This window comes from Notothenia rossii (genome assembly GCF_949606895.1).
Source record: "Notothenia rossii genome assembly, chromosome: 7".
In the NCBI taxonomy this organism is placed as follows: domain Eukaryota; kingdom Metazoa; phylum Chordata; class Actinopteri; order Perciformes; family Nototheniidae; genus Notothenia; species Notothenia rossii.
In genome coordinates, this window is record NC_136905.1 from 74,637,754 (window position 1) to 74,652,382 (window position 14,629).

The 14,629-nt window shown below is 41.0% G+C and overlaps 1 protein-coding gene across 1 annotated transcript in view; it reads right to left on the bottom strand.

Annotated features, from left to right (window-relative positions):
• Positions 1–14,629, bottom strand: part of myo10l1 (myosin X, like 1) — a 54,099-nt gene that overhangs the window by 22,347 nt on the left and 17,123 nt on the right. The window contains exons 3-4 of the mRNA XM_079691988.1: positions 2,002–2,160; positions 265–452 (exon numbers count right to left, since the gene is read on the bottom strand). Coding sequence (XP_079548114.1) covers positions 265–452; positions 2,002–2,160 — 347 coding nt within the window. The remainder of the gene's footprint in view (positions 1–264; positions 453–2,001; positions 2,161–14,629) is intronic.

Here is a 14,629-nt window from a genome sequence, read left to right on the forward strand (position 1 = left end):
TACATGGACAACAAAGCAGACATTCAGGGACATAAAACATGCATTGGTAACTCTGGTTAAGTAGGACAGTAGGAAATGTTGGATTTCTAAAATAAAACTACCCTAATGCATGCTGGGATATGCTGCCGTCCCCTGTGATAGAGGATTTAATAAATACATGGATTTATGGCTTGGAAGACAGACTGATAGATGGATAAAGCATGAATTAGAGGGAAGCCAGTATATATAATCACCAAAAAAGCCTCTTCCATGGTTGAAGCTCACCTGATGAGGACACACTGACTGTCGTGGCGTTTCCAGATGCAGCGGTAGCATTCATTGGCCACGGCAAAGATGTGCGGAGGAAGCTCGCCTATGTGGTGCTTGGAGTACTGGTCCACCCTCTCTGGACCATACATACCTGCGATCTGCTTATAGGGGTTGATTGCTGCCAGGATGCTGCCAATATTAGTCTGAAAACAGTCAAAAAATTACATTTCAGCTTCTGTCTGTGTATCCTTTTTTTATTTATTTGTTGTCAGTGGATTTCCTACCACTCTCTGGTTCAAAAATATAGATCTAAACATGCCCCAACACTTACAATGAAAGCACTAAACACATGTGCAAGCAATAAGCTCTCAGGAAAACATACAGGGGGCCTACACACATGTGACATTTCAAAGTAGCCTTGTGTTGATATTAATCTGGAGGGAACACAGCAGGGTGCATATCTCACAGCATTAGTGACAAATCATCAGATGTTTATTAGAAAGCTGACTTAAAATCAGTGAGATGATGGAGGCTTGCTTTCTATTCTGAGCCGTTTGTGCTGTAACAGTCACCTTGCTTTCTATCCTTCTGCACTATGAACAAAGAAAAGGTCAGCAAGGCTTCCATCGATTCATATTACCCTGTCTGTGCAGTTTGTGAGCTACACACATATAAAGCTGAAGGACACATTTACTCATAAATGCATGAGCACAGTGACACAGAAAGCTGACCCATGAGGGTCAATTCTTATGATCAGCTTAAGGGAAATCCATGTATGGACAATATTTCATCCTCTAGATTGGGTCACTCTCAGGGACGCTGTTATTGGTCTGTTCCCTGTCAGCTTTCAGGTTTTCAGGCTTTCCAGATGTCTGACTTTCAACTCAACAAACAAGGGCAACATTTATTATTTAATTGAGATCAATATCCTTTTTATGACCTGAAAAAGAGATTATTGTCTTTTCACCATCAATGGTCATGAATGAAATGTTTTATTAAAGCTTCAATTCATTACAAACCTATACTCAAATTACCACAGATATGAATTTTTATTGTGATGAGTGTGTCATAGGATCTGAAAAAGACACAAGGCTTTTGATGCTTCATCTATTGGATTTACTGTAGAAATAAACACGAATCATGCATGTGTTTATTGTAACTTTTTAGGGCTGAAAGACTGATTGAGATTATTTTTGACTGCTATTGCAATGGCTTTACAATTCACAATAGTTTAGAGAATGTTTCTTTTTGTGTCATTATTCTTATATTATTTAAAATATATATTAAAGGGATTATGGGATGATTTTTTGTGAGCATCTGTTCAAAACAAACATTTTCTTCTTATTTCTTCAGAAGGATGGATCTGTAGAACCACAATACTTGATTCAGAAAGGTATTAACATATTTTAATACAAAAAAATGATTACTTATTTCTAGTGAATAGGCATCCAGTTTCTTTCTTTACTGCAAACATGTAATTGTTTGTCCCTGGTTGTCACCAAATCACCCAGGATTAATAGGTTAAGGATCACAACACTTAAGAGTTTTGTGTGTGCTGGTTGTTTCTTACTTTATAAGCCTCTCTCTCCATCTCCTTACTAATTCCACTGGGAGTGGATGAGTGATAACCTCAGGCATGTAAAGATTACTGGAAAAGTTAAAGGGGGGCAGATCACAACATAAACATGCTCTGCATCCACCCTCTCACACATACTTACAAACGCAGACACACATCTATCTGAATGCACTCACATAGATGTTATCCTTCTGGTAGCGCTGGTACAGGTTGTGCATGATGGCGGCCTCGTGCAGGTCAGCCAGCGCCGACATGTCCTCCACGCCATCGATGCTGGACTGGTGCATCGCGTACACCCGCTCCCTGGTGATCTCCACCTGCTGCAGGTACAACACCTGGAAGACAAATACATTACATTGCACGTGTTACATTCTTGTCTGCGTCAATAACGTATTTCAGTTGTATTATTTCCTTAGAAAACACCTGATTGTGTTGCAGTTAGACACGCAAAACTTTTCAAAAGAAGATAGGAAGCTCTGCTGATTAAACAGTAGTTTAGGCATGCGCAACTTTATTCTTCCTCAAGGTGAAATGGTCGGTATTCATAAATCTGTAAATACTGTGTAACCAGTCCTCATCTTTGACCATGGATATTGTGACGTAACTCTTCTTTTTTTTCGAGGGAAGGGGGGGGGGGAAGGGGGGGGTCAGAGGGCCTAGGTATAAAAAGTCACGGCTCGCCACTGATATATGAGTTTTGAAAGTTGGTACTGCAAAGTTAAACTACCTTGGGTTTTGCACTGGCATTGGCAGCCTCTGGTCTTTTGCTTTTTGAAAATACGTGGGTGGAGAGATACAAAATAATATGAGATTGTCTTGAATAGCTAAGAAAGCTTTCTGTTACCAACTTTCTTCTGTCATGTAACGACAAATTCTCAGTCACCAACAACCACTGATCAGGGACAACAAATGCTGATGAGTGACATCATTTCGATTTCAGTGCAAAATCACAAAGCAGGGTTGATGACGGACAATCAGTTAAAACCAGTTAGCATAGCATAGCATCTGCCGCATTGACTTTTGCTTGTCAAGTTGGCACTAAACCACTGTAACACCACTACTTGTTGTGACTTTGTTTTATAAACATTGAACAAATCATAAATCAATCAGTGAAGTCCTGCTACCCTGCTGAAGAAAACAGCATAGACCAGCTTAAGGTGGTTGCTGGTTTTAGCTGGTGTTAGGCTGGTTTAGTTGGTTTAGCATGCTGGACAAGCTGGCCAGGCTGTTCTTGCTGGTTCAAGACCAGCAAGACCAGCCTGGTCAGCTTTACCAGCATAGCCCAGCATGGATGTCATGCTGGGCTATGCTGGTTTTAGCTGGTAGTTAAGCTGGTCTATGCTGATCTACGCTGGTCTACCAGCAGTCTTGCTGGCGAAACTGAAACAGAGAGAGACAGACAGAGGCATACAGAGAGGGCGGGACACGGGGTAACGGCGAGATGGGAGTGGTTGAAAAAAAGTGGAATGATATGGGATTAGTTTTGTATCATAAAGATAAAGCCAGAAATAGCCAGAAATTAGCAATGCCTTGATAGCCTACTCCAATGAATGTAAATTCCACATTGTTGGTAAAATAATATTTTACATCTTAATAGTGTGTGTGTGTGCGATCGCGCTTTTGTGCATGCTCTATATAGTGCCCGTAATAGCGTGAACTGGAGTACGTTGTTATATGCACTGTGTGTGTGTTTTTGCTCGGTTTAAGTCAACGTCACCTGGAATCCTGGTAAGCTTCCAGTATGGTATATTTAATACTATTATTAAACATAAACTGGTGATAGATGGATGCTGGTGACCAGCCCAGCATACCAGCACTATGCTGGTCTATGTTTGTTTTAGCTGGCCAGGATGGCTGGTTTAGCTGGTATAGCTGGTGCAGCTAAACCAGCTAAACCAGCCATCCTGGCTGCAGCTAAAGTGTCCAAAACCCCTCTAAACCAGCCAACCTATCTACTGGCTGGTCAGGCTGGTCAACTTAGCTGTTTTTTTCACCAGGGTAGTGTGTTGTTATGTATTGCGATTAGATAAACTGCATAACGTTTAAGCTGGTGTTACTTCTCAGTGTCTGTGCTAAAAGTAAAATACACCACAAAACCTCCTCTGAAGTAATATAACACTTGTGCCACACAGTTGTCAATCTGGTATTGATGCCAACTGGATAATAACATCTTGTTCAGTGTGAGGAGGACAATGCTAACACTGTAAGTGTAAGGTCTTTCCATTTTAAGCATGAACAAATGGGGACTCGTCCGGGATTTTTGAGACAAAGAATGAATATTTGATTGTTTGTTGTTTAGTGTTAATATTGTGTTTGGTGGTGAGATATAGTGTATATAAGTGTAGCATTGGCTGTGAAGTCTCTTACTGTTGAACAGCTTCCTCAGTTTAGATAGGGGAGTGTCTAGCTGGGCTGAATCAGTCCTTCCTTCAGACACTTATTTATTATTTTGCCTTTTTTATTTTCGGGGTAATCCTGGGTGGGGATTTACTCCCTGTTGGGGGCAGGCGGTTCAGGATTTCGGCCGCTGATGTTTGCCTTCAAAGTCGCCTCGAGCCCGGCACGCTCCAGAAGATAGGTAAGTTTGTGGTAGGCAGGATTTGGGGAAGTTTGTTATTTGAAAGAGACAATGTTTGTGTAGCCTCAGATATATTGCTTGTTGTTGAGTGAGGTGATTTAAGTGTGAGTGTTGACAATTAGTTTGTGTGTTTTAGTATGGCCTCCCTTGTGTGGAGTGAGTCCTTACTGGTTCTAAATTAGATGCCAGGTTGAAAGTGAGGTTAGCTCGTCTACACTGGGAGAGAGTGAGATTTTCAGCTCAGGAGGGAGCTGGAGATCAGAAGGTTGGATGCAGACACAGCTTTCAGGATGCGTCAGCTAGAGCTGCAGACAGGTTCAGTTGGTAACTCTTCGGGTACACAACCATTGTCAGATTCTGCTGCTGCTTTTGATGTTGGTAGCAACATTCAGCTGGTCCCTGTCTTTCGTGAGTCAGAAGTGGAGACCTTCTTTGGTGCATTTGAGCGCATTGCTGCTGCTCTGCGCTGGCCAGAAGATGTGTGTGCCATACTTGTACAGTGCAAGCTAGTCGGCAAGGCTCAGGAGGCTTGCTCTTCTCTTTCTGTCGAGGATTGTATGGTGAATGACAATGTGAAAGGTGCTGTTCTCAGGGCATATGAGCTTGTGCCTGAGGCCTACAGGCAGCATTTCCGCGGCCTGAAGAAAACTTCTGGCCAGACTTATGTGAACTTCGCTAGGGGGAAGAAAATCCTCTTTGACAGGTGGTGTAGAGCTTGTAAAGCTGATGACATTACCTCAATGTTTGAACTAATGATGCTGGAGGAATTTAAAAACTGTGTACCAGAGCGTGCTGTAGTTCATTTAAATGAGCAAAAAGTATCTACCCTTCAGCAGGCTGCCGCTCTAGCAGATGAGTTTGCACTTACACATAAAAATGTTTTTTCTTATCGTGATCCCCCTCATCAAGAGTGTGATCCCCCTCAGCGAGATTCTTACCATAGAGCTCATGACACATACGTCCCCCGTGCCAGTTTTCCAGTATCAGGTCCCAAGCTAGAAAAGCCTTGTTTTTTTTGTCATAACCCTGGTCATTTGATAGCAGTCCTCATCGTGTTGGTTTCCGGAAAGCTCGTAACAGGCGTGCCACACATGCTCATTCTGTTTCTCTTCCAGGACCCAAGAAAAAGAGATTGTGTTTCTTTTGTCTTGACCCTGGTCATCTAGTGGCAGAGTGTGTAGCTCGGAAGAAGCAGGTGGCAGCTTCCAAGCGGTCTGTGGAAAAGCCAAAAGATCGGCACCCAGTTGCAATGCGACAGAGTGGTGAGTTGCAGTTGAGTTCTGCGTCCGTCTGTCACAGTGCCGTGGGTGTGGGTGTTCCCGTCTCTGAAGCGGTGGGTGTGGACCTGGCTCAGAGCGATGTGGATCTGTGTGATCTGTGTGTTCCATGTGTTGCTCCGGTGTTGTATACACCATGCTCATTCTGTTGGTGTCTTGCCCGCGCATCGGCAGGTTCAATGGTCTGCCGATTACTGCTCGACTCAGCCTTCCACGCTCCATAGTTTATATTAGGAAAGTTAATGTTTACACATGAATAAAACGTCCGAACGGAGGAAGTCACAAACGGTAACAGACCCCGGCAAAACAATAGAGAGGCGAAGTCCCAATCTCTCTCCCTGATTGTCTCCAGGTGCAGCCTCTCCCCTAGGTGCTCCCAATCCCCAATCAGGGCCTCCATAAAGGACCTGAGGAAGGCTGCAGTGGCTCGCTCCTTCTCCTCTGGCTGCATTGTGTGCAGCATGTCTCTGTCTCTGTGTGAGGCCTGTGTTCTTGTGAATTTTTAGGAGATGTGCTCCAGTTTACCTTTTTGTGTATTGTTTATTTTATTTTGCTTTGCAAGTTGGATGGTGAGCCCTTTTTCTTTTGTCCATTAAAACATCACTTTGTGGCTTCAGTAGACAGTTTCCTCTCCTTTTTCTCTCGCCCGGTTATTCTTGGTGTTTTGTTACTTCCCTTTGTACCCCTAGTTAGGAGGGAACGTAACAAATGGTGCTTTATGATTAAAGTAATTATGATGCAACATGACGAAAAACACACATGATGAGAACACAGAGGTTTGTGGCCCCATTTCTAACAAGACCCCGGTCTCATCTATGTCAACTATCGCCATGGCAACTTGAGAGCAGATGACGAGACGGGAAGAAAGCCATCTGTGGGGGGGAATAAGAAGAAGAAATGTGGAAGAAAAGAGGAGACAGAGTAATAGATCCAATCTGGTAGGAAGGACAGCTGAAAGCATCTCATGTATTGTCACACACACACACACACACACACACACACACACACACACACACACACACACACACACACACACACACACACACACACACACACACACACACACACACACACACACACACACACACACACACACACACACACACACACACACACACACACACACACACACACACACACACACGCTGCTAGGATGATCTTTCTCTGATGCATTCAATCAACAGCAAGTGGCAACCTCCAGGTCTAAAAATAGAACCTCCGAGTCGCTAATAGCCAGCAGGGGGCGACTTTATAATGTAGGTCTGACTGTCACTGTATAGAAGTCTATGACAAATTGACCCAACATCTTACTTGATTTATTACCTGAGTCATTTAAACATGAGTTTACGGTCTCGATCGGTAGTTTCAAGTCTGCTTTAATTCAGAATAATGATAATTTGTTTAGTTATGAAATCATTTAGAGTAAAATAGATGACAAAGCAGGGTATATTGGGCATTGCTAGTTAGAACAGTGTTGTCTGGTTTGGGGGTCTGTGTTTTCATCGTACAACTTTAACCCTTTCAACAGTGTGTTTTCATTCAGGAATCTAACTGTAACATTGTAGGTGTCTCAAAAGGCTGCACTTTTTCTCCATCCTCTTGTGTCACTTCTGGTACCAAGAAACCAAGATGGTGGCAGTCCAATGTGAACCAAACATGCCAAATTCAAGGCTTAAACTTTAATCCACATAACAATCTGTGAGGTCACCCTTTCTAGATCCAGTTTCTAGATACAGTCTATGGTCCACACACACACACACACACACACACACACACACACACACACACACACACACACACACACACACACACACACACACACACACACACACACACACACACACACACACAGATAATTAAAGTAATTTCATCGCAGCATAAAGGTCGTTCACTCATTCCAGCTAAATCAACTTGCCTAAGAATAGAAAACCTTTACAATACTGGGTTGTTAATATGTCAGCGCAGTCTCACAGCCAGCCTCCGTCCTGCGTGTGTGTGTGTGTGTGTGTGTGTGTGTGTGTGTGTGCGTGTGCGTGTGCGTGTGCGTGTGCGTGTGCGTGTGCGTGTGCGTGTGCGTGTTCTTGTGTGTGTGTGTGTTTTGCCGTAACAGATGTTGGGAGTCTGTTGAGAGTGGCAGAGGGGCGCGCTGTAGGCGTTCAGACATCTTGTTGTTAAATAAATCTATTTCACTCCAGCAACACAGTCTTCTACGGAGCTGTTGCATGCAGACAGCTCTCTATAGGGCAAAAATAAACTCAGTAGCATATTTTTCCAAAATGACCGCACGTAAAATGTTGTTTATAACCAACAAATAGAAACCAGTGTGTCATATGTTGTAGTTTCTGCACTCCTAATCTACTCTCTTCTGCTTTACAAGTACAAACGTCGAGCGGATGCTCTTTTGGTAACTGCCTCACTAACCTATCCCTACTCACTCAGCTGTGATGAAATGATCCAATTATCCTTCATCCTCCATTAGAGAGAGCATAACTTATATAGCTCTCTATCTTCACTATGACACCGTCCACTTGACTCTTTGTCTCGACCTTTTTACAACCTTGGTGCTCAATCAAGACACTGACATGTTGCTACCCAAGCACAATTACTTATATATATTAGTGTTACAGCCGGGGTCAATATCATGAGGATGACTTTGATCATATAGTGCTATAATAACATTTGTTCTAATGCAATCAATACTTTTATCCTTTTCAAAATTACCTTTTATTTATTCTAATTAGGCCTAATATACGTGTTTGTCAGTTTGTAATGTTAATTTCGAGCAATTTTTTGTATTGAATAAAATCACCATAAGCGCTTTAATTGTTGTTATATTAAATATATGATCATGTTTATTTTACCAGTTGCAAATACTGGTTGCAAATGTGCAAACATTCAAATAGGCTGCAATTTTCAAACATTTCTGTTAAGCTAGTGTTTGTAATATTTAGGTTTTAAGCAAAGTTCATAAATCAAGATGTACTACTCACTGTATAATTATCTAGCTATACCAATGACAACAAACAACAAGTTGATATGTCAATCTTGTTTCAGCTTGTTTCTGATTCGCCCGAGTAGGTTTGTTAATTTATCTCCCCTGTGACTCTCAATCTTTAATCAAGAGTGAAGACCCCTGGCATAATTGAAATATGTGTGTGTGTTAACGTGTTCGTACTTCTCAATGTGTGTGATGTGCACCGATGACATGCTTGTCTGAGTGATGACATGCATAAACATGCCTGTTAGTCATGGCTTTGAAAGCTGTACACATGCAGGGATGCTTTCATATTGACTGTTTTACATCTGGACCAGGGTGTATTGCTAAATCTGTGAGGACAAAAGATGAACTGAATTTCCCCCAAATTACATCAAACCAAGTCCATTACTTTTATCAGACTTTTCAATTTATGTTTCACCCTATTAAATCTCTCTCTCTCCCACTCTCGCTCTTTGCATGCCTTCATGTCTCTCATCTCGCTCTCCCTTTGTATGTCACTCCTCTTTTATCCCTTCCCCCTCTCTGTCATTTCTCTCTCTGTTCTTTCTATATCTTCCTCCCTCACATCATCCCACCCTTCATTAATATGCCCGTATCTCTTCTGCCTTTGCATCTCTCATATTTCGCCATCCTAAGACTTCCCTTTTTTTACTCCATCTCTCCATGCTTATTTCTTTTTTTTAACTGAAAGTATCTGTGTCTCTAATGTACATTGATTCCTGTGTGCTAACCCACACAGACTCACTTGATGCCTAAATGGCTCAATCTGAGACCCCTGGCTGTAATTGAAGACTTTCTGAGAGCCGTGTCAATCAGAAAGCCAAGCATGCCTTTGCAATCCAGCGTAATTATAGTTGAACAAAAGATAGGGCTCCTCTCAACATTTAAATGAAGGCTTGGGTCAAAATACATAGTTGTGGTTGTTGGAAATCTTTTTTTAAATAGACGATGTCCCCAAAGTGTCTCAGGTTGGTTATTATAAGGTATTACTATTAGGTTGCTTCTTATAGCTGAAATCCTGTTTTGTGTAAATTCCCATCAGACGGGTTAGTATGGAAACAAGACTGTCAATGTCAATTTTGTTGAGTGTTTTTTAGATATATCTGTATCCAAATGGTATTATCTGAAAGATGTAGATGTAGGATGTGACCCATATATCTTCAGGTATGTTAGTTATATCCCAATATCTTAAAGGGATTTAGTTTTGCACCTGCATCAAGTTGGGGAATTTGCATGATAGACATTTTTTAAATAATGCTAAAAATCACTGCGGTAAAGGTCCAGTTTTACTGACGTTGAGTACCTAGAATAAAAGACATCGCATCATTCATTTAAAAAGAAACTATATAGAGAAGTCAATCTCCAAAAGTGGTCTTTCTAAAAATAAAAATAAACGTCATTAAGCTACAAGATTAAATCAAATAAATGCCTGAGCTGCTTCTAATGCCAAAGCTGCTTTCAAATATAAATGCCTAAAACAACAGATAAAGAAGAGACGTTCCATAAAAAAACATTTGGGAAAACCCAGATGCAGATGAGAGAGGACGGACTGCTATGAAGTTAGAAAGTATGTCAGTGATGGAGGAAAAAAACACAGCTGGAGTGGAAGAGAAAAAAAAGAGTGTTGCAATTGTCTCCGTCTTCTTCTTCCATTGCCCTCTGGTGGGTTTTAACACACTGTCTTTGCTTCTTGGCGAACATTTACACAAAGGGGGAGATACACAGACAAACTGTTCTTTATGTGCACACGCACACTAAGTTTGACTACCCAGAGATTCTAAAATGGGATACAGCTTATTCAATAATTCATTATTCGAGAGAAGCACTGAGGAAAGATATTGAATAATGAGATAAAAACACTAAGGAGTCTGAAAGGGAGAGATAAAGAGAGTGGTAGCAATGTAGAAGTAAATAAACAAACAAGCAAACAACTCTGATTTTCTCTTCTACATCTCTCAGTGACATGAAGTGTGGGAGAGGAAATTCCTTAAAGGATGTGGTATTTCTGGACTTTCCTTTGTCACAAATAAACCAAATAAAGAGACACATTTCATTGAGTCATCTAACCTTTTCATGCCACTCCACCCCAAGCCAATATGTTATTGAATATTTTTTTTAAAGATTATATTGTTGGCTGAGCAATGTAGTTTTAAAGAGAATTGCTTAAACAGGAAAAACTAATTCACTTCAGAATGATGTAAAAAAAAAATGAACAATTGTAAAGACATTCATGGTCTCCAGAGGAAGAATATTTGGTGTCCCTTGATACTTCTTCTCACTTCCTCAAGTAGCACCAGCAGATTTTAAGTTTTCACATATCCAGTGAATTTTCTCTACATGGATTGGCACTGAATTTAGAATCTCGGACAGAGAAATACACAGAATGACCATACTTTCTTTTCAAATTCTGTCTTTTCATGAGATTTGCTGAATATGTGAATATGTCACACAGCATCTTCCCTTTTACATGTCTCGGTTGCTTCTCTTTTTCAGGAAAATACCTGCATTCTTAACCCCACTTTGCCCGTGTGAACGGACTTTCACACACACACACACACACCATAGAGCAGCCTTGCTGTAAAGCCCTCTGATGTCTGAAGCTGCTTTGCATGATTCAGGAGGTGAGCCAGAGGATACAAGCCTCTTCATCTGACTTCACATATTAGCAGCAGCCAGAGTGAGGAGGAGAGAGATAAAGATAGAGCATGGAGACAGAGAGAGAGAGAGAGAGAGAGAGAGAGAGAGAGAGAGAGAGACAGAGAGAGACTGACAGAGAGAGAGAGAGACAGAGAGAGACAGAGACAGAGAGAGAGAGACAGAGAGAGAGAGAGACAGAGAGACAGAGACAGAGACAGAGACAGAGAGAGAGAGAGAGAGAGAGAGAGAGAGAGAGAGAGAGAGAGAGAGAGAGAGAGCTGTGGGCACAATGACCTATATATTCTGCAGACTTCTATTCAGTGTAAAATATCACACAGTTCTCTATGCACCTGCAGCTTCCCTCACTGACCTTGGATCAGAGCTGGCATGATCTCATTGGGTCAGATTAGGATTGGGGAACAGTGATGATGTATTTTTATATAATCTGACTGAATCTAAGTCACTTTTTATCTTTAAACCAACGTATTTTAGAAAGCTCTTTTGACTTTTGGTTTCACACGGGACACTGAAATCTATCTCCTGGGTCATGTGTTTTATGACCTGGTGATCCTACCCAACCCTGTCCCTACGTGGACTTTGTTTCATTTTGTACTACATCACCGACTTCCTTACGGGACGCCATGCACATCCTGGCTCACAATAACGTGGTTTGTATACAAATTATAGTGCTTTGTTTTATGCAGTTAATTATGAACACATGATAGAACAAAGCCTGATTGTTTCTTCTTAGGTGCATTGTGAAATTGATACCAAAATCAAGTGACCTGTCGTTTCTTTTACCCCCGATTTTGGTACATTTTAGGGAGAAAAAAGGTTAGTCACATGCTTGAACTCTTTTACTCTAATGCCTTCTCTGCCCCACAGCATCCATTTAGCACTCGTGTGTATAACATCCTTCATATGTCATTCTCCTTCAAGATTCAACATCCCACACTCATCCTGCCCCAAAGGGGATCTCTGCTTAATTTCCCACATATACAGGGACACTGCAGAGAGACGGCGAAGGTGAGGCAAGAGAGAGAGATAGGGGTGTTTGCATGTGTGTGTGTGTGTGTGTCCAAAAGCTAATCTCATTATATGATACTAAGCGAGTGAGTAACTATCAGGTCCTCAGAGGATTAGAAATAGAGGAATGTGGGTCAGGAGATCACACAGCAACGTCCGCCTGTTTATGAGCCAAATGTTACAAAACACGTAATTTCTGCCCTTTCCATTCAGGTCATTTAACAGAGTGTTTTTTGTGTGTGTGTCCAAGTCTAAAGTAATTGTGTGTTTGCAGAAGGAGTAAGGCATCCCTGCAGCATGTTCAGTGCTCGCATGAGCTTTCGCTACCGCTTTCACGCTAGCTACTGAAATCCAGGTCACATAACACACACTGTCCATAACTCATGGCTAACGTAACCTGTGTGTGTGTGTGTGTGTGTGTGTGTGTGTGTGTGTGTGTGTGTGTGTGTGTGTGTGTGTGTGTGTGTGTGTGTGTGTGTGTGTGTGTGTGTGTGTGTGTGTGTGTGTGTGTGTGTGTGTGTGTGTGTGTGTGTGCGTGCGTGCGCGCGCGTGCGTGCGTGTTTAAGTGCAGGGAAGCAGGTGTGTGCTGACTTCTGTATATTTACATTATTCCCCATGTGTAACACATTCCTGTGTGGGTGTAAATGAGATGTACATGGAGACGTCATAATTATAGCCAAAATAAGGAAGAGGGTGCTGTATCCATGGCAACCAGGGAGATCTCCGTCAGGCACAGAGTTGCCTAAAATGTGTCTGGTTTTAATTACAAAGCTGGGGATATAAACATCATCTAGGGTTGTTCGTTTTTAGTAATGATTCATCTGGTGATTCATTTTTTCCAACAAACAGGCTCCAAGTGTGAAAATAGTGAAGCTTTAAAAGTGATTATGAGAATAAAAAGAAAGCCAGTAGGAGCTCTTTTGGGTTTTGAGAACAGTGCGCTACCTGTAGTTTTCATATTTAAAGTATCTTAATAACCTCTTTTTGTTCTATATTTATCTATATCAAGTGCTTTGCTGACCTAGTTTTACCACAGGTTAACAAACGTTTGCTCTAATCTGAATAATCTATTCACATTCTCAATGCAGTACGCTATACAGACCTAAAAGGGAAAGGTAAAGCCTTGGATCATGAATGAAATATTTGTGAATGATCCGGTGGTTTGCTGATCCAATGAGATTTAGTTTATGTTTTACTGATTTATTTACCTTCCTAGCCACAAATTAAATGAGCTTCCTGCACAGGAGAAAGATTTAAATGATGGACATTTATGGTTTCTGAGTAGAAATGCAGCTCCTTCAAATTAATGGAAAAGCACACTCTAAAAACAAATGCCTTGGCTCAACAAAGAAAATCAACGCAACAGTTTGCATCAATGTTTATTGAGTTATGACAACTTCTAATGAAATTGTCTTAAAGCAACAAAGTTATTTGAGTTAGGGGAGAAGGCTTTTCCTCTACAATCAGAGGTGTTTTTAATTACCACTTACTTAATAATTGGTAGCATAAACACAAGTTTTGAAGTTGATTACTCAAAAGATGAAGTTGTTCCGACTAGTTTTACCACATGATTTAAAAGGAATTTTAAGTTGTATGTACTTAATTACCATCATTGTGAACACACGTTTTTAAGTTGACAACCATTTATAAATTAAGTTGCTCCAAATATATTGTATTCAATCGTTTTTTTTCTTAGCTTTTTCATGTTGTTGCCTTTAAAGAAAGAAATTAATTGATTCCAAAAGAAAAATATTAGGCAATTCACTTTTTATTTTGAACTGCAGTTGTTTATTTCAACACATGATGTTTCAATCAGGAGAGAATTCATTTTGTTTGAACATTTATTGACACATGCCATATGATAAGGTGCATGGACACCTGAAATCTCAGCTGACTGCAGGAGAGAGGAGAACCATTTTATAGTTTGGCTGCAGCACGTTGATTGGCTGCTGGAGAATGAGGCAAAATGTAATAGGTTAAAGAGAATGCCTGTGATGAGCTGATTATATGCAGCTGCGGACTGAATGTATATACACCCAGTCTTCCTAACAGAACTTGCGATGAGCTTCATTTAAATCTTGAAAAAAAAGATAAATAACACAAATTTAAATTGCCCCACAAATAATAAATAAACACATTAGCCATATTACCATGGGAAATGGGGACACAGCAAATACATGCTGCCATCACATCGAAGTTAGAGGCCTTTGCATATTTAAAGCCAGTGCAAAATGTGTAAAATCTGTAAAGTTTTTGTAAAACTACAGAAAAAAACTCTCAATGGCCAC